We start from the raw sequence: 20,815 nt of genomic DNA on the forward strand, positions 1-20,815 counted from the left end.
TCCACTCGAGCACCATCCGTTCCCTTAGACTTTAGATCCACCAGTACCAGGTGGTTATCAGTACCCCCTGTTTAAATCACATTAGAACTGTTGTCAGAAAATGTATCATCAGTGTTCAAAAAAGAACACAGACCTGAATATATTTTGTGGCCCTATGCTCCTTAATTTTACCCAAAGTTATGCCCAGTAAAAATAAATTTTAATGAATGAAACTACTGTAGAAGCACAAATTTTCGTGGGGATAAAATTTCGTTGATTTGTCATCAAAAATAGTTTCATGGGCATTTAAATTCATTGTTTTGAGAGTAAGTCTATTCAATATGTAGTCATATTAAATTTCACGTGGGCTTTATTTTCGTTGATAATTGTTAACAACGAAATAAACGAAATTTAATCCTCCACGAATATTTGTGCTTTTACAGTATACAAACCAGACACAACATTATATCCTTTGTCAAGCAGGGCTTTAGCCATCACTTTGGCATTCTTTAAGACCTGTTGTTGATATTCTCTGAATTCTGGGGACTTTGCCTACAATCATTTTATAAACATGTTAAAGTTGCTCAATCCAAAAGAGGACAACAGTTTAGAAGTGAAAGATTGACAAAACATTGCAATTTATTTTAGATTTAAAATTTTAGATTATACAGGATGCAATCTAATATGAAATTAGTGTCAGACACTGTAGGGTCAAATTTTTTTATGTAGAAGCAAAAAATTGGTTTGGGGGATTTGATTTTGTATTTGTGGAAGCATCGAGAAGTTATATAAAATTTGACATTTTATAGTGAACATTAATTCATTGGTGTCTTAATACCTTGAAAACAACAAAAATTAACCCCCAACAAAACTGGTGACTTCATAGTATGTGATTTTAAACATTTCTGGTGATATAAAACTTGTATGATATATGTTCTGTCTACCTGTTTGAGGGCCACAGCCAGTGCCCCTATCTGGTGCTCGTGGGGCCCTCCCTGTAGAGCAGGGAACACAGCATTGTTGATCTTCTTCTCCAAGTCATACATGATGTCATTTCCTTTCTTGTCCACACCTTTTTTGCCTTTGCGATAAAATATCATCCCAGACCTGTAGAATGGCCGATAGATTATTTCAAATGTAAATCACATTAAACTGATCAAGAAGTTTAACAAATATATAGGGTCTTTATTTCTCAAGTAAATGATATAATTCATTATTTTTGCCTATTTTTTTCCCTGCATCTCATTGACAAATTTGTCCAAAAAGATATATGCACATAAATTGTGCACTTCAATTCACTGCATGATTTTGTACTCTAGTGAATAGATAGCTATACCTTGGTCCCCTCAGCGTTTTGTGAGTTGTAGATGTTACAACATCAGCATAATCAAAAGGACTAGGAATAACATTGGCCGCCACCAGCCCTGATACGTGGGCCATATCTGCTAACATGTAGGCATTCACCTCATCACAAATCTGACAAAAAAAACCCCATGAGAAATCTTATTTAAGGTATTTCCTTCAAGAAATTTCTATAGGACACGTTATAAAATTAACATGATTTTGAAATTGAAATATACAAGAGCATTTTCTCAAAGAAAATGATCTTCACAGTATCTTGCTTTAAAAATCTGTTAAAGGGCAATAACTCTGCCCATGCCAGCTTTTTGCATGCATCTACTAAATGAACACAACAAAGGGATTCAAAATATCTTAAAGTTAACACATGTTGATGAATTATAATACATTCTTGTTTATCAAGGAATTAACTTTGTTTAGTCCACTTTAAAAGTGCCCATAAGATATTATTAGTTAATTAATCATTATTTTCTAGAATTAAGCTACGTCAGTCCTCAGTGTCTATAATTTAGTTGACAGCTATCAATCTTACTTCTCTGTAAGCTTTATAGTCCAGCAATCTAGAGTAGGCAGTGGTTCCAGCAATGATAAGCTTTGGACGGAATAGATGAGCAGTGTCCCTGAGTTTGTCGTAGTCAATGTAACCTGTTTGGGGCTGCAAAGACGAAATGACATGAGCATAATTAGTTCAAGGTGTTTTTCAGATATTTATAATGCAATTGTAAGATATCATAGTAATTGATTAGAACTATTAGATTGAAATGTTGCAAGATTTATTCTTAATATGCAGAGTTTGGACTTACATTAAGTCTGTATGGCATGGATTCGAAGAATACTGAGGTAGCTGAAATCCTTTTCGTGTCAGTCATGAATCCATGGGTCAAACTAGGAGAACAAAATATTATAAATGTAGGTACCGGTACAGTATTTAAGGTTCAATGACACTCTGACAAGAAAGACAACTCATGTCAGGATAATTTTTTTATTTTATCAAATGTCAAGAAATTTTGTTACACTATGTATTAGCAAACAGCATTATAAAAACATGGCTAGAAAGAAACATACTGTCCACCATCGGGTAGATCCAAACCCATGATTCTGTCGTGTGGCTTCAGTAGGGCAGTGAAGGCCTCGAAGTTGGCTGGACTCCCGGAGTAGGGCTGGACATTGACCCCCCACAGGTGAGGGTCCAGCCGGAACGCCTCCAGAGCTCTCGTCTGACAGAGACTCTCTATCTTATCAATAAATAAATTCCCTCCATAGTACCTACAACAGAAAATATCACAGTTTATCATACACTTAATTCTTAAACCATAACCATAATATTGTTAAATGCATTGAGCAAAGAATGAATAATTAAAACTGACAACAATTTATAAGTTAGAGTTTTCTGCTCTATGAAAAACAATACAAGTAACCATAATTTAAATCAAAATGAAGTAATTGAGAAAGAAATAGAAAGATCTTCATGAAGACTTACCTAGCACCTGGATAACCTTCAGAATATTTATTTGTCAGACAAGATCCTAAAGCCTCTATGACAGCTCGACTCGCAAAATTCTAAAATCAGAATAGTTGGAAACCATGAGTATTTTTTAAGGCTTCTACATATCATATATCAGTTAGCTAGAGATTTATGACTATATTTAGGATCACCAATGATTCTTTGGTTTGTGTGGTTGTATATGGTTTTTTTATCGAACAAGTTGTTTTCTATCCCTGATGCCTTTGCATGAGTATATTAAAACACATAGTGATTTGCATAAAAAAATCATATCTAAATACAAACCATGGAAGATTCTTATTATCATCATTTACTAATGTTTATTCATGTTTTACACTGTTTTGTATATGTAAATTCACAATATTATATTTGTCTTGATCAATTTCAGGCCAAAACTGTGTATTTGAAAACAATGTCCTACATAGCTATGGGTTTTAACTATACTCTTTACAGGAATAATCATGTGTCTGAAAACTTGTAATAATCACCAGGTATGGTAAATTAATTAAGGTTTCAAAATTCTCTCAAGGAAATGAAACAAGGAAGTACAGGAATATTTATTTATTCTGTTTCCTGCAAATGATTTTTAAAATTAACAAAGCTGTCATAATTTGTAAATATCAAAGATCCAGCCACAAACATTTTACAACAAATATAATATGTCACACACAAAAAAAGCAATTGATTAAAGCAATTTGCAATGAAAATTTACTCTAAAAATATGTATATACACTACAAATAATCTGATCCGTGTGCAGCATATGTGTTTTGTAGAAATCAACTTTTTTTAAAGAGTTTAGGAGAGTCTGGCCTATATGTTTATAACACATATGTTTTTTTCTCTCAAAGTATTCAAGGATTTAGTTACCTTAGGTATTTCTTAGCTTCTCAATGTATCAGTTGAACATAGCAGCTGCAGATTTTCAAGACACATTTTTCCAATTTTTTAATTAGCTTACAATTTAGATACGATAATTTGTGGGCCAGACAGCCTAGTAGCATAAATGCAACCCAGACATTTACTTCAAATGACTACTTGATGTAACAGGTTGTTGTGCTCTTAAGTAAGTTGATTATTTGTCTATTTCAACTTCTTTTCTACTTTTCAGTGATTTTCCTAAACATTATATCAAACCTTTTAAACTGGGGACTATAAAAGCTAAACCTAATTGCATTGGCATACAGACTAAAATTATCAATTTGAAAACAATTTCTCTAAAGGTCTACAGGGTTATTCCAAGACCCTTTGGGCCACCTAAATGACATAATACCCCGGTTACTCTGATACACTCCCCGTCAACCCTCTGTCAGAGGGAGGAACCGTAGTCCCTTTCTATTTTTAAATGTCCCCTGCTATTTTAATTCTTAGAGACAACCCCATGATCTATAAATAGCATGAACCACCTGTAGCCTTAGACACACACCTCTGAAGCGATCAGTTCCAGACCATGAAGCTGTCTCTTTTTCTCCTGTTTTATGATGGCCATCACCTCAGGGTCATCCTCTTCAAGGCTCTCTCTCCCAGTCCACACGGACCGTAAGGCTTGCCTGGACACAAGTCTTCTAGACAGCATCTAACAAAGCAATGTTTTAGATTATTATATTTATTTAATCAAAAATATATCCCCTTGATTCAAAAATTTTTTTTTTTTCATCTTCAGAGAAAGCAGAGGGACATTAAATCTCATTTGTTTGTCTGTCTGTCTGTCTGCCATTCTGTTACAAATATTTGTACATTTTATGTGATAAGTTTGAGAGAAAATAAGAAGGTTTTCGAATTTCACAAGTGCATTTAATATCTATGAGAATTAAGAGCTTTTCAAATGAAGTCTATGATGTTTTACCTGAAAACAATGACCTAAAAGTTTGACCAACTTAGCAAATTTCAAAAACTAATTCTTTATCTCTGTATTTTAAAAAAGAGACAGGGCTAATTTGCATGATGTTATGTATGACCATGATCACAAGACCTTTCAGAATATAGTATGATTTTTGACACCATGCTGACCTTGAAGTTTTATTTTAACTTAATCTTGTTCATAATTAAATTTCAAGAGTGTAAGAATTGAGTATATTTCCACTCTCACAGATTAAGAACATAAGTGTCCAATAAATTTTTCATGTATTCAATGTGTGTTTAATTAAATTTTTTAATTACATGTTTCATAACAGTTCAAATCTTGCCCTGTCAAAATATTATAAATTTTATTAATTTTGATTCTTTTTATTCTGTAGTATTAATTAATGCCCCCACAATCTGTAATGTCATGCATAAAGACTTGATTCTCGCGAGTTTTTGAAGCCTAATATACATTCAAGAAATACGTACATACATGTAATTTTTAAAAAATTCATTGTGATGATCATAGGATCTACTCATGTTAGTGAAAGCGGTTAGTACAAACAACATATGCAACTTTTAGATTGCTGTTTCCTGTATCATGGAAGTTCTGTCAGTGTGACAAGTTCATTAATTTGTGACTTTTTGTTACACAATGTAAGTCAATGTAACAAATGTTTATTAATTAACATACATACATAGTTTCAGACTTCACAGTGATGTGTCATGTGATCTGTGGCATTGATATAATCTAACTTATGAAGGCCATATGCCAAAAATGTTACACTAATGACATGTTTTTGCTGTTGACAGTCATTTAATATTCTACCAAGCTGATATTGAAATAAAATCTCTGATATCAACTGAGGCGGATCTATTTCATGTGAATATTTATTTATGTAACACATACAGATAAGAGTGAACTCCCTTTAAGGATTTTTTTCTCTTATCTTCAATATCTTGTCAATGTAATCATGGTTATGTAATAATGTAATAAATAGTTTTCACAGAAATGCAATCCACATTTTAAAGGCATAAATTTCACACATACTCCAAGATTAAAAACAAAATCACTGTGCTATATTGATAATAGTGAACAGCTAACGTTTGCATCATCACATGGAAATACAATATGTGAGAACATGTTCAATAATTTGTCAGCTAGGAACCTAAAATCACCATGACACAAAACAACAAAAATAAATGATTTTCTTCAATAAAATTATCAATATTACATTCAAAACAAATAAATCTCACTTACATCTGTCAGCCTGATGCTGCGCGAGAACATCTCGACACGAGCCATCCTAAACTGGTGTCGTGGCTCTACGATGACAGTGAACCAGCCAAGATCATTACGGAAGACCGTATGGGTCGTTTTCCTTCGCAATGCCAGGGACCTATATACTAAGTATATAGGTCCCTGGCAATGCCAATTTAGATAAGAAACCATATTAATTCTGATATCCCCTTTATTTAACAATTGATAATGATTGACAAAAACCTGGTATTTTTATACCCCCTGTAATCGAAGATCCGGGGGTATATACAACTGTAGAACTTTTTTTGACCTGTCCGTTCGTCTGTCTGTTTGTTTATAAAATTTGTCCACAAGTACATAACTTTTGATTGGTTCCAGAGCACTCATATTTTAAATGTGTATTCATTGTGATAAGACCTTTTTTGGGGTACCAAAATATTGACCTCTTGACCTTGACGTTTAACCCAATTTTGCAAGAATGAACCGAACTTAATTTTTTTCCATAACTTAGAACAGTTGGTGCAAGGACTATCCTATTTTACAGGCATATTGATTGTGACAATACCTTTCCATGGATATGAATGTTTTTTAACTTTTGACCTTGACCTTTGAGCTTGACCCACTTTCAAAAAACATAAACAAGCTGTATGTATATTTAAATAATTAATAGGGCCTTCATATTTCACAGTTTTTTCACATGTGACAAGGCCTTTCTTGGATACCAACAATTTTGACCTTTATATTGGAGTTTGAATTTCTTTTTTTAGGGCTTTAATATTTCATATGTGTATTTCTCATGACAAAGCCTTTTTCATTGCTACTATTTGACCCTTTGATCTTGACCCTAGAGTTTCACCCACATTCAAACATTCAAAAAACGTTAATAACAACTTTAAATGGTGAGTGCTTGGGCTAGTATGTTCAATGGTACAATTCCTTTTGGGGGTAACAAGATTTCTCTTCACCTCGGAGTATGACTTGCATTTGAGATTTCAACCTTCGCAAAAAGTTGTCTCACGGTGGCATCAAGTTTAAAGTTTATTAAAAGTAAATCAAACTCCAAAGTCAAGGTCAAAATTGTTGGTATCCAAAGGAAAGCCTTCCCACACGGAGTACAACTTCGAAAGCCCTAATACTAAAAGTTCAAAGGTTATTTCCCCGATTATATATATTTTTTTAAAAATTTAAAGGTCAAGGTTCCAAGGTCTTAATCACAATGAATACACATGTGAAGCATGAAAAAACCTTCCACCAACTGTTTAAAAATTATGAAATTCTTGCAAAAGTGGGTCAAACTCGGCCAAGAGATCAAGTATGTTGGTACCCAAAGAAAGGCCTTGTCACAAGGAAAACGCAGGTCATGTGAAATGTAAATACCAAAGATGGGTCAAACTCCAAGGCTAAGAGATCAAATATTTTGGTATTTTATCTTGCTGTCACAAGGAAAACACACATGTGAAATCGGAATGCCATAGCTACAACAAAACAAAAGTTATAGCTAGGCAGACAGACAGACAGACACACAGGCAAACGGACAGAACACAAACTACATACCCTAATCTTTGATTATGTGGTCGATAAAAAAGATTTTAAAAATGTCTTTATTTTTTTAGCTAAAACATAATAATCACTACATGTAACACTAAAATAATTAAAACTTGTATCATAAGTATGGTGTAAAGTGTTTTCATTCTGATTTGCGATAAAGTGATGAAAAAAACAACATAGAACGATTTTACAAAACATCCAGAAGCACAAGATATATGTTCCCGTTTAAGGTCCCGATCCACAAACGATTTTTTTCATCCACTGCCAAAGCCCATGGTGAATAGAAGCGTTCGAAATTATTTTCCACAAATCTCAAGAAATTCCCTTCTTGACTTATGACGTGAATGACGGAATTTCTTGCATCAGATATATAAACATTACTGTGCTTGTCATACGCAATACCTTGAGCAGCCAATAACCTGGGATACTTTGGACAAATTTTTCCAGAGTAAGAGAAAATTTCATTGCCCTCACGATTTACGCAGACAACACGATCTGTTGACTCCATTAAATCAATGACCAAGAGATCTCCATTTATTTGATTTTCTATTACTTTGTATGGCCATGTAAAAATCCTGTTGCCTTTGTAGAACTCGATTTTTTTGAGAACGCGACCGGAATAGGATAAAGTGTATACTGCGCGTGCGCTCTTTTCAGTGACTTTTCTGTCGTCACTTTCCACGACTGTGACCAGGATTTCCCCGCTTGGAGATTTACACAGACCAATAGGAAACAAGGGACCCAAATTTGCAAACGTGGTAGTTTTCCCGTCAGAATAAACCATTTGAATATACGTTTCTCCCTCAAAAGTGACGAGTGTTACCTTGTGGTTAAATGAGCATAGATCAGTCACAAGGTGTGGCAAATTGATAGGTTCAGTGACGTCATGACTCCGGCCATCTTTAATTTTCAGGCGTTGGATTCCCTTACCGGTTCCAGGCTCCCGAACCATCGCCATATTGTCATTCAAAAGTGAAATGGCACTTATTCCTGTTTGACAAAGCTTGAATTTACTAAAAGTTCCCCATCCGCCTTCCTGCATATTTGTCATTTCCAGAACTTCCGCCTCATAGGTCTTTGAACTCATACCAACCATTCTCTGCAATGCGTTAGAATCTACTTCGCCTTTGAAGAAGGTGATGTGTACAACATGCGGCAGAATGGGAGTTTTCAGCAAAGCCCAAACATTTTCCAGTCTCTCATTAGATTCGTAGATGTACTTGAAAGATCCCTTTGGACTATCCTCGCACTTTTTCACACCATTCATTACAGCTTTGGCGACTGAATCGAAAGAACTCTTTGAATTCATAATGTTAGTTTCATTTTGACTGTGAACAGATTTTAATTCACCTTCTATTTCCTCTTTTATCCTACTGACTTCTTTTTCAATTTTGCTTGAAATATCGTTCAAAGTAATTAGAGCATCTGTCAGCTCTCTTTCAGATTCCTCGTGCTTCTGCGTGCAGATACCCGAATTCTCCTTCAACAACGGTACAGTTTCTTCTTTTAGATAGAGAATATCATTGAGTATTTTTTCTTTCCCACTTTCTATGAAATCATCCAATTTAATAAAGTCATGAAGTTTATGCGCACCAACCACACATCTTGCACAGATAGGTTTGTAGCACGTGTTGCAGTGAAACTGATAAGCCTCTTCTTCATGTTGATCACATGACCCATCACGTCTTTTCTTTCCCGCCCTTATTTTCACCCCGCGTTCTTGCGCATCTATGAAGTCTTTGGTTGTCAAAATTTTGTGCGTTTTCGTTGCTTTCCCCCTTTGATGAACTGCTTTACACGCATCGCACAACGTCTCTTCACAGTCTAAACATGTCCAGCTTAAATTCATATTGTGAAATTTTAAGCACAAGTCACATTTACAGACTAGGGATGCAGCGTTTAAGGACTTTGGTATTTTCCCTGCCATTTTCTGTATCTTACAGTTAATGCCAGTATGTTGAAATTAATTTTAAAAAGGCCGAATAAGTTTTGCTTTCTTTTCTGATAGCATAACCACTGATTTGGAGAGTGCTTTAAAACAAAGTCTTCATGAAGGTCTCTTTATTAAAACAAAAGCGTTAGGAAACCAAATACCAGTATCTAGCTAGTGATGCATGTAAACACGAGGAAACTTTTACGAGATAATTAAATATTATAAAAAAGCGAACAGTAACTCTTTTGTCAGAAGAAAAATACTCGAAATTTTTATCAATATGGATGCACAAGATGGACCGATAGCAGAAAAGGGATCTTTGGACGAAACAAAGACACCTCGACATTGTGAGAACTGTCATCGCAAAACGAACATGAGGTGGAATTGTACGAACTGCAAAAAGATATTGTGTTACAACTGTAAGTTTGTGCATTCAAAGAACAAATCAACAAAAGCTCACACTGTCGTGGAAGTAAAAAGCTTCAGTAAAAGTACTAGTGACTTGACACCGAAGCGTTCAACCGCGAAAAAGTTATCTCCTGGACCCTCCAACCGCTCTCCTAGCGTTGGAAGTTCGTTATCAGTATCAAGAATTCGAGAAACGTGCAGGGAACACGAGGAGTTTCTGATTTTTCACTGCAACACATGCTCAAAGCCAATTTGCAGTGACTGCATTCTGGGTACTCATAAAACGCACGAGTTGATTAAATTGGAACAGTACATAAAATCTGAAAAACAAAGGTTAGTACAAGAGGTTTTGGAAGTTAAGAAAACTCATATTCTGGAGCTGAAGGCATTGCTCCAAATCTGTTCTTCTAAGAGAAAGTCTTCAGAGATGGGACTGAATAATGCATACGATGAATTGAATGAGCACGTTGAAAAGCTTATTGCAGATGTTAAAAGCGAAGCAGACTGTATTGCAGATGATTTTAAAAGTATTAATACTAAGAACGAATCTGAAATAAGAAAAACTGAAAAGCATATCAATGAAGCATTGAACATTGTAAATGAAGCCATCTCACTGTGTGAAAACAACTTAGACGAATCTGTTTATCATTTGTATCAAGCTAAAGAGAAAATGACACATTTAAAAGAAGGAATGGTGTTACCAAATGAGCCAAACATTCACCCGATTGAATTTGAAAAGGGTCAAATTAACAGATCCCTTCTTAGCAAAATGATATGTACAAGCATCGTTAAAGATGAAACCGTAGACGAGAAAGACGAAACAATTGAGGAACCTGTCAGGCCAAAAAGTAATCAAACAAAGATTCCAAACGACGAAATGGATAGGTACAATCTATGCAAAGTCGGAATAAGTTGCCTATCTATAGGTGCTGACCAATCAATTACCGTTAGAGATCCACGCACAGCGAAAGGGATTCAAAAGATCTTCATCAAACATGGAAGAAAACTAGACGTAAAGGAACCTGTTGAGTTTGACAAATACGTCACCGATATTTGTTGTTACGATAACAAGAGCACGCTGGTTACATTTGTGAACACAGGTGCCATCAAAATCGTCAATCATCACGGCAAAATGGCGACGTTTACAGATTTATCCCCGTTGTATCCTGTCAGTGTATGGAAGACGTCGAATGGATCGATTCTTGTATCCGTCGTCGAGGGTGACGAGTTAGAAGCAACAGAAGAGAGCACACGCGCTGTTTACATCTTATCCTTCACTGGACGAGTACTGAAGAAAGTTGAATACTTCCAAGGAAAACGGACTTTGAACAGACCATATAGAGCACTGGAGAATAACAAGGGAGACATCGTCGTTATTGATTTTATTGACCTCGATGACAGAGTGGTTTGGATGAAGAAAGACGGCGAAGAGATTTGTTCCTATAGAGGACATGTGTCTCCAAAGTATCCAAGACTTATGGCAGCGCAGGGTCTAGCTTGCGATAAAGATAGCAATGTTTACATTTCGGATGCAAGGAACAACGTCATTCACGTTGTGGATGCAGGTGGAAAATTCATTCGTTTCATCGAGAACGATATGGAGAGATTTTTCTCTCCTTGGTCACTATGTGTTGATGATAACAAACTATGGATTGGAACGTCCAATGGACGCTTATACCGAACATTTATTAGAACAAAATAAAAGTTTCCGCCATTATACTAGTACTTTTGGAATTAGATATACATTCGGTAGTACTTAAAACGTTTGATCATACTATAAACTAACTATAAATATTTAGTTGTCATTCCAATTGTATAAGTACATGGCAAAATATTTTTCATGTTCTATCTCTTATAACATCGTTGTGCACAATAAAGGCATATTGAGAAATTGTACTGAAATTTATTGACCGAATCTACAGTAGCGAGAATAAAAAGTCTGCGTGTATGAAAAAAAAATGTTTATTTATTTTCAGTTTGAGGGAAGAAAAGAATCATTTATTGATCTGACATTTGGTATTCTTGGTTAATATATATATATATTTTTTCTTGTATACGATTGAAAACATAAAAGAAGTAAATGATTAATGATTTCAAAGTTCTTTTGCAACATAATCCCATGAGACTACTACTCCTTGCATTGGTCCAAGGGTGAGACTGCTCGGGTCTACGTCGGTGTCGGCATCAAAACTTTCTGATCCGCCCGTCGTCAAATCAAAAGATGCCTTAGTTTGTATAGTGCTGTGAGATGAAGTGTAGTCACGTTTTTGTGCAGTTTCCGCAAAATTAATTGCAACCAAGTACCTGCAAACATATTGCACCAAGATCAATTTCATTAATTTGGTAATCATGTATGAACGAACAGTATACTCCCCAGTAGTTAATTTCTTTGATATGAAATTAAGCATTTGTGGACTTACCCTTTCTTTCCATCGAATTCTCGGACAAACGAGAAGATACTATTATCTACAAGTGCTGAGTGGTACTCTCCTATACGGAAACTATCTTCTCTTCTAAGAGTGGTAAGGTTTTTGAAAAATGACAGAAGGGAGTCACCCTTTGAACTTTGATTCTGTAAGAGATAGGTCAAGAAACAAATATTACGTCCAGTATTGCATATCAGGAAAAGGAAATTGCATTACTGTTCTTCACATGAAGCAAAGAATATTGTGAAGTTGCAAGCACGAGTTTCTTAAGGGGTTTCTTTAAATATACCTTGACATTGTTCATTCGGAAGTCGGAACTCGGTGCTATCCAAGGGGATGATGAATTACTGAATCCTCCATTATCTGTGTTATCCCATTGCATAAGTCCCCTGGATGGATGTTTCCGCGAAGTTAGTGAAGCATTTGCAGTCACGTCCATCATGTTGATTTCATCACCATAGTACAAGACAGGAGTACCGGGCAAAAGCATCGTCAACATGGCAAAGGCGCGAATAAAACTTTCATTGTGATTGGATGCCAGCCGTTTTACACTTTCATCACCAAACTACAAAAAAATATAACACCAGATTTTTATTAATTTTTCCTCAAAACAGACTTATACCCAAAATAATTTCTATCTTCGCTAGCCAAGTGTGACGATCCGCTCTCTTCTCTGATGTGAATAGAGAAGAGCGGATCGTTACCCTTGAAAAGCGAAGACGCCTAATCTCCAAACTTAGTAAAAATATCCTGTACATACCGACCAGGTGGGCCAACGACCCGAGGGCAGATTGTTCATCCATTCATTGACGTAGTTGCCGACGCACTGACCATTACAATTAGAGGGGAACGGTCTTCTTCTGATGGGGAGATGAACACCATCTCTCTGGAAATGTCCGTAATATTTCATCATTTCCGTAACAGCAGATTTAGGATCTGGGTCCGCCATTAAAACCCTGTAAAGAAAACAAGAGAAAGCTTCATTTTCAAAAATATACAACCATTAGTGATCCTTCAAGGAGACGTATTATTACAATAGAAAAACTGTTACAATATGTGTAGGTTGTAGTTTTGTACCTATTCATTTGTGTGTCAACTGTTGTGCGCCATCTTGCAAACATATCGTAAATTTCCGGAAGGTTCTTCGTGTATATGTGATTATAGTCGTTGTATCCCTGAAATACAAAGATAAGATTATAAACTTGAAATGAAATTCGCATAAGTTCTTAATTTCTCTAGCAAAGTGTATTTTGTAGCCACAGCCACATGCAAACAGATTATACTAACGTCACCAGACGACCGTTTGGGTTCATCACGAAGATCATAGTCCTCAAACATATAGGCACTGTTCCTAATGTAAAACCCGTCCACAGACTGGTTCAACCAATGCACTAGGATTTCCTGAATTCAAAAAAGGAAGAAAAAACTTTAAATTTTGATTTCTTATCACGCACCGTCATTCGGATGGTCATATTAACAAGTCATTGCCATACAGCAGACGTACATTGAGCTTGGCCTTGACCTGTGGACTACGCAGGTTAAGGTCAGGTTGATTATGGAGAAAGTGATGGAGATAATATTCTCCTGTTCTAACAGAGGATTCGTTCCAGGCATCGCCACCATACACAGATTTCTGCAATAAGATTACAGTTGTTAAATACATGTACTCTCTCTCTCTCTCTCTCTCTCTCTCTCCTCTTACAAAGAGATGTGTAACCTATCAGATTTCTTTGTTTGGAATGCAAATACTGGACTTCTAAAACATTGTAAAATTGTAAAAATGGTTCAAAAATTGAAATTTAATTTTTCGGATAATTAAACATGCCCCATGATTTGAAGCAAGGCGTAACAGGTTTGAACAAATCTCCCACCATACTGACCCAGTTTGTTGGTGTGTTTGTCCATACATAGAAGTTACGGTACGAATTATTTCTTAGCTTGGCTGCTTCACTCTCTTTGAACCAAACACTCTGATCGCTGGTGTGCGTTGGGATAAAGTCCAATAAGACTTTCAATCCTATAAATATTGAAAAAAAATGACAAAAATAAAACTTCCAACAGTGACACCAACTTACATTTGTCGCCTGGGATTGGGATCTTTTATCAGATTAATTCTCTAAAACAGCTATTGAATCGTATCACACAAGCAAAAATATTACAATCTTAATAATCCTTTCCATTTCATTCATAAAATCAATATACGTACAGCTGTGCATTAATTTAAGTGCTTCAAGGATTGTCTTTATTTGAAAACTTAAAGCTATGGACTGATCCGTAATGTTATAACATTGGTACCTTTTTCGTGAGCTTTAGTGATCAGTGTTTGTAGACCTTGATCTCCACCAATGGCACTATCAATCTTCATGTGATTGGTCAGATGAAAATCTCCATCACTTCCGTCGTCTTCGTAAGTCGGACTTAAAGAAATGACGCCAGCACCCAGATCTTTTATGTAGTCCAACTTGGACGTCACACCTGCATGAAAATAAATACTTATATAAGTTTTTGATGAATATGTTAAGACGAAAGCTAAATAAAGTTACAATGTTTAGAATAAGGATTTCCTTTTAACCGGAAATTTTATATGATGGCCGAAGTATGCTAAAATATTCCTAATGTAGGAAAATAATAAAGATTAAGAATTCCTAGTCTTAAATGACATGGTGGTTATTTGTTACATCAGTACTTTGCGTTTTGAATAATTATACATGTATGAATATGTATTCCATGTAAATGAAAATATTTACCATCAAGATCACCAACCCCGTCACCATTGCTGTCTTTGAAGCTCCGGACGTATATCCGATAGACGACCTCGTTTTGCCACCAGGTCCTGGAATCTGGAGACTTGCATTTCGGGTAAATCAACACGAGCGCCACCACCGTAATAATCAGCGCCAACCATCCCAAAAGTATGATAGAGATACAGATCATGCGCAGTCGTCTCCAAAATGGTTTTGACGAGTACTGCAATAGCTCTTCTTTTCCCATTCCCCTAAACGGGGTGCCACTAGTGGTGTTATTGTCCGAGAGTTTGACATCGATGCTTTCTGGGGAGCTGTAAATGATACAGTTTTATTTTAGATTCACCTTTCAAGATTACCTGGGGTTACCAAGATAGGCCCCTTTTTTAGAGCCGCCTTTCCCCTAATTTGGAATTTAAATATGTGGTAATCTTCGATCAGTCGAGGTTTGGTGACATCGGGTGTTGATCATGATATGGGAATTAAGATGGACTAGTCTATCAAATCATCGATTATTGTAATGCACATAACATGATAATGAGCATAATGAATATGTTATAAAAAATATAATATCGTTACCATAAAAAATATTTCAGGAGGACATCTGTGAAATCTAACGAAAACAACAATCTTCAACTTAATAACTATAAGGTTATCCTTAAAAATAATAAAAAATGAAATAATAATCTTCAATAATCTCCCAGACTAATTCTAAAAGTAAAACGATAATACATGTAATTACTTACGAGCTTTTTTCGTTAGAAAATGAGACCGTAGATATCTCAGCCATGTTGTCGGTCTAGACCAGCCTTAAATCTGTTTGACTTATACACAAGACAAACGATATCTTAGAAACCTAACAATGTCTTCCAACTTTTTATTGCAGACGTCTACAATCTTACGACCGGTTTCAAATTCACAAATGGCCTATTTGCTATCTTGTGTGTTTAATCTTTACGTTATCACATATAAAGTGTTTGTCTATCGTAACAGTTAATGCGTCAAACCTCAAAATCTAAGATAAATTGTAGTAAATATGTGAGATATTTCTACAATTCCCCCTTACTTATGCACAAATTCCTTCAGTAAGTAACCGATACTGATAAGAGCGGTGATTGTCATTGAAAAGATATTCCCCCTCCAACCCCCTTAAAAATATTCATCGATATCAAGCTTACATAGTCAAAGTCGGGTGTCAAATCCAGACTGTGTAATTCATACACACTATAAACTTGGAGATGGAAACGTTCGTTTATCTGTCATAATCTTGTAAAATAGAATTTAATTCTTTGAAAATAAAAATGCAAATGAACATGTCAACTACCCACAGCTTTGAATGTGTAAATTCAATAAAAATTGCATATCTTTAAAGATGTATACGTAGTTAATAAGGAGTGCAACTGCGATTGCAGACATAAGGACAGAAAATTCATTGTTTTATGTTGTTTACAGCATGTGGGATATTCACAAATTAATAACACAAAATTAATTAAATTTAAGAGAGTATATTAGTACATATTTTCTTTTAAGCTGATATACGTAATTCGTAGGTATACACAAAATCAATGGTTTGTTTCTTTTCAGAATGGACAATGGGCAGAACTATCTATTGAGTAAATTTCATAAATCGTGCTCGATGACGTCACAATCAGTTTGCTTATTATGACGTTGTTAATTGTTACGTCACACTCAACAACGAAATCATTTCGCTGTGTTTGCGGTAAAAACAAATACCTCTACAAAATTTTAGCTTTTGGTGTTTTAAGGGTGAGTTTATTTAACATTTTACTATTGTTTCTTTAATAGTTTAATTATATAAGTATATTGATTGTGTTTGCCTTTAAGTGTAATTTGTATTTCTTCGCCGATCTGCAAGAAAGTTCCAAGGCACTCAATTTCTTGAAGTTTGTTCCTTTTCGTTGAAAGTCTGTTTTTAATATTTTAAATGTACTGAGTATTCCCATTTCACAGATTGAGAGGAGAAGATGATTAAAATTGGCTCCGATGAGTTTCCATTTCGACTTGAAACGTTCATTAAAAACAATGGAGAGATAGATGTTCATGCACTTATGACTGCAGATCTTGGGGAGTTTTCGTAAGTTACCTGTAGTATTATATAAGATATACAATTTATTTAAAAATTAAAGAAAAATCTTTGTATAAATTTGATAACAGCGACTTCCATAAAATCATAATGTGTATTCATCAAATAAAATGTGTACACATGAACGTCATGTTTTCATTATACAAATATACAAGGAAAAAAAATCTGTGCGTATTTTTGAAATGCATCTTTCAGCAGAGATTAATTTATTGTTTTCAGTCCAGAAGATCTTTTGTATGAATTCTACACCAGGACAACATTAGAAATCGCAGAGATGCGAAGAGACGTTAGACGGATTCGAGCTGACAACCCCAAAACGACAACAGAAATTGTGGTATATACTCTCTCATTTTATCGTTCAGTTTCAATGCATACTTTAAAATCAATTGTTCTTGCGCGTATTGCATATTTATTCTTTTTCTTACCACATTTTTATTAAAATCATATTTTAAAGAATTGAATTTTTTAAAATAGATGTTGCGTGAAGAGTGTGCAGTTACTAGATCCAAGATTTCCAAAATGGAAGAGGAACTAATTGATCTGCGTGAACGTAATAGGCTTGTGAAAGAGATCAGACATCTTAAAAAGTCAATAAAATCGGCAGAGAACACTCAGCAGCCATCAGAACTAGGCGTTACCCTCCCTAGTATTTACAACGGAAGTACTCAAGTTTTGCAAGTTAACAATCCAAACACTTCCCAGAACAAGAGGCGCATCTCTGATTCCCAAAGTTCTCCGAACCTACCTCCAATCGGAATGCATCAGCAGTATTCATCAACACGTCGTGCACAAGGAAATAATGCGCACTGTGGAAATGCTGTTAATGGAACCATGTTTTCAAGAAACGGAAGTAAGTGTTTATATTGATACATGTATCTGCAAGTTTTCAACACACAGATTTAATCAAATGAAATTGTCTTAGATTTTATTTTTGAAAAATTGGGATATACATTTACTATGTACGTTTAATTATTTTTTTAGATAAGCGAGTTAGAAGCTTCACCAACGCTTCGGCCAGAGAATCCGAGTACCCTCAAATGAGGACAGATGCTACACTTTCGAATCTGAAGAGGCGGCATGTACCACGAGGATTGTTCTGATGTGGAAATTTTATATTGGATTTCTTTTGAATGTTTTTCTTCTACTATTGTGATTTTTTTTTACCGAGTGTCATTTGAACCCAAATAAAAGTTATCTTTATCTATGCACGTTTGACGTCCTTCCTTTCGTACACCAAGGTGAATAGCTCAGGTGTACTAGGTATATAGTCTACCAAAATAGACAGGTAAAGCAATAAAACAGAGGGGGTGCTCAGAAAACTAGAACTACAATGTAGTTCACAACTCCCCGATATTTTGAATGACAAATTAAACGACACACAAAGTTGTCATGAGGGCAAACTTCTTGCTCTCTGTGACAAACAACTAATGAAGCATAAACAACATCATTCTAAAGCTAGAGAGCAGCAAAATGCATGAACAGCAGAGTGTTGTACACAATTCATTTTGCCATTTTCAAGTTAATCATTTTCATCGTCACAATATTTTCCTACATTTGCAAAGTTATGTTAAGAAAATCGTACCTGACATCGTATTGTTGGGACTTCTCGCTTGGGTAGCTATTCTCTGGGGTGGGTTTGTAGGCCAGAGGTTCTAAGTTATATGACTTGCTCATCCTAGCATCAGAAACAAAATTAATGCATATTGTGTCAATATTTCATAAGACAGTTTTGTTTCTTAGATAAATAGTAAGTATTCCGTGACAGTGATTGAACACGGTAGTCTGACAGTAGAAGGAGAAGTGATCTACTGTAGCTAATTTCTTTCGTGCCACACCTGTAAAGTGTGTCTGACTACACCTGAATAAATTGTACTAAAAAAAGAAAAATTTGGTATCTACTACCTGAAATAAAATATCAGAGCAAATGTTAAAAACAGTAAATACTGATTTTGTGAAACACAAAGAAGGGTAAACATAACCTACCTGTCGGGAGTAGATAAAATGTCGCATACAGGTAAAAATTTATATACAGTAGGTGCAGGGTTATGCAAAGTATTTGAAGTTTATTTACCTGTTCACTTGAAAGAGAAGATAACTGTGGTTAGTAGACTTGGAAATTTCTGTGGCGGATCGACTAGTCTACACGTATTTGTACGCGTTTATTCTCACGATTTAAATTCTAAATAAAATAAACTAAATAAAATAAATGGAAGCATGTAAAACAAATTTGGTTTTACCTAATGCATTATATATTCCACTCACTGGCAGGTTGTTGTTGTTTGGAAAGGAGGGGGGGGGGGGGTGTAGCCAACGTTTCGTTATGTGTTGATATAATAAGACCTTTGTTCTTGTCATATCATGATTTTTATTTGCTCGTTTTTAGATCCACCCCTCCCTTTTTTTTTTAAATTATTTTTTTTTTAGTTTTAAAAATATATCTATATTTCTGATAAAATACACGTATTTGTTACAACACTTTGGTGAGTATCGTTGGTTTTATAATAGTGTTTCATAGCTTTAGGCTTTCTGAGACTTTTTCAATGCACATGGAGTGGAAATAATGTGTGGTGTTGTAAATTTTGTATTTAAGAACATCTCAAATCTATTTATTATATAACCCATGCAATTTGAATTTTAGACCGATATAATAATTATTTTTTAGGAAATGTTTACATTTTTTTCTCCTAAACATAAAAATCAGAAACAGGTGCCCATACAATAAAGAATGCCTTTATAATGATCAGTTATTTAAATTACAATCTTTCATTTCATATAATATTAACTTTAAATCTCTCTCTCTCTCTCTCTCTCTCTCTGGCTTGCTAATGATTGTGAACTATAATTTAACATGCATTAATTTTAAACACCAACATATAGTAAATATTTGAAGAATTGACGAACTGAAAGCCGCAACAGCATGAATCCTGAATATAGAACTTTAACTAAAGGATTTTTATTTTAAAAATATATAGCTGGGGGTGAAAATTACAATGACCCCATAGCAAGATGTCAATACGACCTAGGTAACTGCTTTATCTGCATTAAGCCAGCGAAATATATGTTGTTTGTCTTTTCAAATAGGAAAAAAAAGAAGAATTAAAAAAAAAATATTTGAAAAAAGGTCATTGTTACTTTGATTATTTATTGCACCTTTTTTGTCCGTCGATTATTAAATATCATTATATTGTCAAGGGATATAAAGATGTACATGTAAATATGTACAAGTACAGGCGCGGATCCAGAAATTTTTTCCAGGGGGGTCCACCTCAGTCAAAAAAAATCCAATCCCAGAAATTTCTTGACAAGCAAAAAAAAAAAAAAAAAAAAAACTAAACTAAATATGTCAAAAACATTTTGTGTGCCATATGACATACACCAGGGGGGTCTGCGTTTTGATGTGTGTCATTTAAACAAGAAGATATGTACATTTTGTGTGCCATATGAATACATGATGTGTGTCATTTAAACTTTAAAAGTCTATAAATATTGTTCTTTAAAGTTCCAAGTTTGAAATTAGAACCACTGCAGTGTGCCATGGCAGATAATTAGAAGTAGAGTAGTTTAGAAAACTTATAAAGAAAATGATAATAATCTTACAAACCACTCTGTTCATTTTAACCGAAAATAGGTCTCAATCTGGCCTTTAAACTTCAACGACATAAATACATGTATAATTTAATCCGACCAATTCGGACAGATTGTGTATGCA

The 20,815-nt window shown here is 34.9% G+C and overlaps 5 protein-coding genes across 8 annotated transcripts in view; 2 read left to right on the plus strand and 3 right to left on the minus strand.

Moving 5' to 3' along the window:
- Positions 1 to 6,023, minus strand: part of LOC134237357 (serine hydroxymethyltransferase, mitochondrial-like) — a 12,108-nt gene extending 6,085 nt beyond the window's left edge. For both annotated transcript variants that reach the window (XR_009985814.1, XM_062719466.1), the window contains exons 1-10: positions 5,944 to 6,023; positions 4,267 to 4,416; positions 2,819 to 2,898; positions 2,404 to 2,604; positions 2,142 to 2,223; positions 1,871 to 1,993; positions 1,316 to 1,455; positions 924 to 1,086; positions 432 to 531; positions 1 to 67 (exon numbers count right to left, since the gene is read on the minus strand). The exon at positions 1 to 67 is cut by the window's left edge and continues 89 nt beyond it. Coding sequence is in view for 1 of the 2 variants with exons in the window: in XM_062719466.1 (XP_062575450.1) it covers positions 1 to 67; positions 432 to 531; positions 924 to 1,086; positions 1,316 to 1,455; positions 1,871 to 1,993; positions 2,142 to 2,223; positions 2,404 to 2,604; positions 2,819 to 2,898; positions 4,267 to 4,416; positions 5,944 to 5,988 (1,151 nt within the window). In the remaining variant the exon portion in view is untranslated. The remainder of the gene's footprint in view (positions 68 to 431; positions 532 to 923; positions 1,087 to 1,315; positions 1,456 to 1,870; positions 1,994 to 2,141; positions 2,224 to 2,403; positions 2,605 to 2,818; positions 2,899 to 4,266; positions 4,417 to 5,943) is intronic.
- A 1,655-nt stretch (positions 6,024 to 7,678) lies between these two features.
- On the minus strand, positions 7,679 to 9,418 carry LOC134237374 (E3 ubiquitin-protein ligase TRIM71-like). The gene has a single exon (XM_062719485.1). It carries the CDS (start codon positions 9,416 to 9,418, stop codon positions 7,679 to 7,681), a length of 1,740 nt encoding a protein of 579 aa, XP_062575469.1.
- A 286-nt stretch (positions 9,419 to 9,704) lies between these two features.
- Positions 9,705 to 11,534, plus strand: LOC134237376 (uncharacterized). Its single transcript, XM_062719486.1, has one exon. It carries the CDS (start codon positions 9,705 to 9,707, stop codon positions 11,532 to 11,534), a length of 1,830 nt encoding a protein of 609 aa, XP_062575470.1.
- Positions 11,535 to 11,715: 181 nt separating this feature from the next.
- On the minus strand, positions 11,716 to 19,110 carry LOC134237355 (alpha-glucosidase-like). Of its 3 annotated transcripts, none has more exons than XM_062719463.1 (12): positions 19,090 to 19,110; positions 18,689 to 18,781; positions 15,006 to 15,316; positions 14,554 to 14,733; positions 14,139 to 14,275; positions 13,763 to 13,891; positions 13,546 to 13,659; positions 13,336 to 13,433; positions 13,019 to 13,214; positions 12,548 to 12,823; positions 12,253 to 12,404; positions 11,716 to 12,136 (listed from the first exon to the last, which is right to left on the minus strand). In XM_062719463.1, exons 2-12 carry the CDS (start codon positions 18,778 to 18,780, stop codon positions 11,926 to 11,928), a joined length of 1,896 nt encoding a protein of 631 aa, XP_062575447.1. In that variant the 5' UTR covers position 18,781; positions 19,090 to 19,110; the 3' UTR covers positions 11,716 to 11,925. The 3 variants fall into 3 exon arrangements, with proteins under 3 accessions (XP_062575447.1, XP_062575446.1, XP_062575448.1); XM_062719462.1 differs by lacking the exon at positions 19,090 to 19,110 and adding an exon at positions 18,916 to 18,936; XM_062719464.1 differs by lacking the exons at positions 18,689 to 18,781; positions 19,090 to 19,110 and adding an exon at positions 15,749 to 15,942.
- On the plus strand, positions 16,972 to 18,302 carry LOC134237369 (uncharacterized). Its single transcript, XM_062719480.1, has 4 exons — positions 16,972 to 17,097; positions 17,326 to 17,440; positions 17,581 to 17,956; positions 18,088 to 18,302. The coding sequence occupies exons 1-4, from the start codon at positions 16,988 to 16,990 to the stop codon at positions 18,204 to 18,206; spliced, it is 720 nt and encodes a 239-aa protein (XP_062575464.1). The 5' UTR covers positions 16,972 to 16,987; the 3' UTR covers positions 18,207 to 18,302.
- Positions 19,111 to 20,815: the final 1,705 nt, after the last annotated feature.

Source organism: Saccostrea cucullata, unplaced genomic scaffold, assembly GCF_032062105.1.
Source record: "Saccostrea cucullata isolate Sc308-1 unplaced genomic scaffold, CSIRO_AGI_Scuc_v1 ctg235, whole genome shotgun sequence".
NCBI lineage: Eukaryota > Metazoa > Mollusca > Bivalvia > Ostreida > Ostreidae > Saccostrea > Saccostrea cuccullata.

Bases quoted from the DNA above. Each gene is read 5' to 3' on its own strand.
- LOC134237376 (XM_062719486.1), top strand. From the start codon at position 9,705: ATGGATGCACAAGATGGACCGATAGCAGAAAAGGGATCTTTGGACGAA.
- LOC134237355 (XM_062719463.1), bottom strand. From the start codon at position 18,780: ATGAGCAAGTCATATAACTTAGAACCTCTGGCCTACAAACCCACCCCA. The intron at 13,660-13,762 runs GTACGTCTGCTG...TTTTGAATTCAG, and splicing joins AGGTCAAGGCCAAGCTCAAT to GAAATCCTAGTGCATTGGTT. The intron at 13,434-13,545 runs GTTAGTATAATC...TTTGTATTTCAG, and splicing joins CCAAACGGTCGTCTGGTGAC to GGATACAACGACTATAATCA.
- LOC134237369 (XM_062719480.1), top strand. From the start codon at position 16,988: ATGATTAAAATTGGCTCCGATGAGTTTCCATTTCGACTTGAAACGTTC. The intron at 17,098-17,325 runs GTAAGTTACCTG...TATTGTTTTCAG, and splicing joins GCAGATCTTGGGGAGTTTTC to TCCAGAAGATCTTTTGTATG. The intron at 17,957-18,087 runs GTAAGTGTTTAT...TTATTTTTTTAG, and splicing joins CATGTTTTCAAGAAACGGAA to ATAAGCGAGTTAGAAGCTTC.
- LOC134237374 (XM_062719485.1), bottom strand. From the start codon at position 9,418: ATGGCAGGGAAAATACCAAAGTCCTTAAACGCTGCATCCCTAGTCTGT.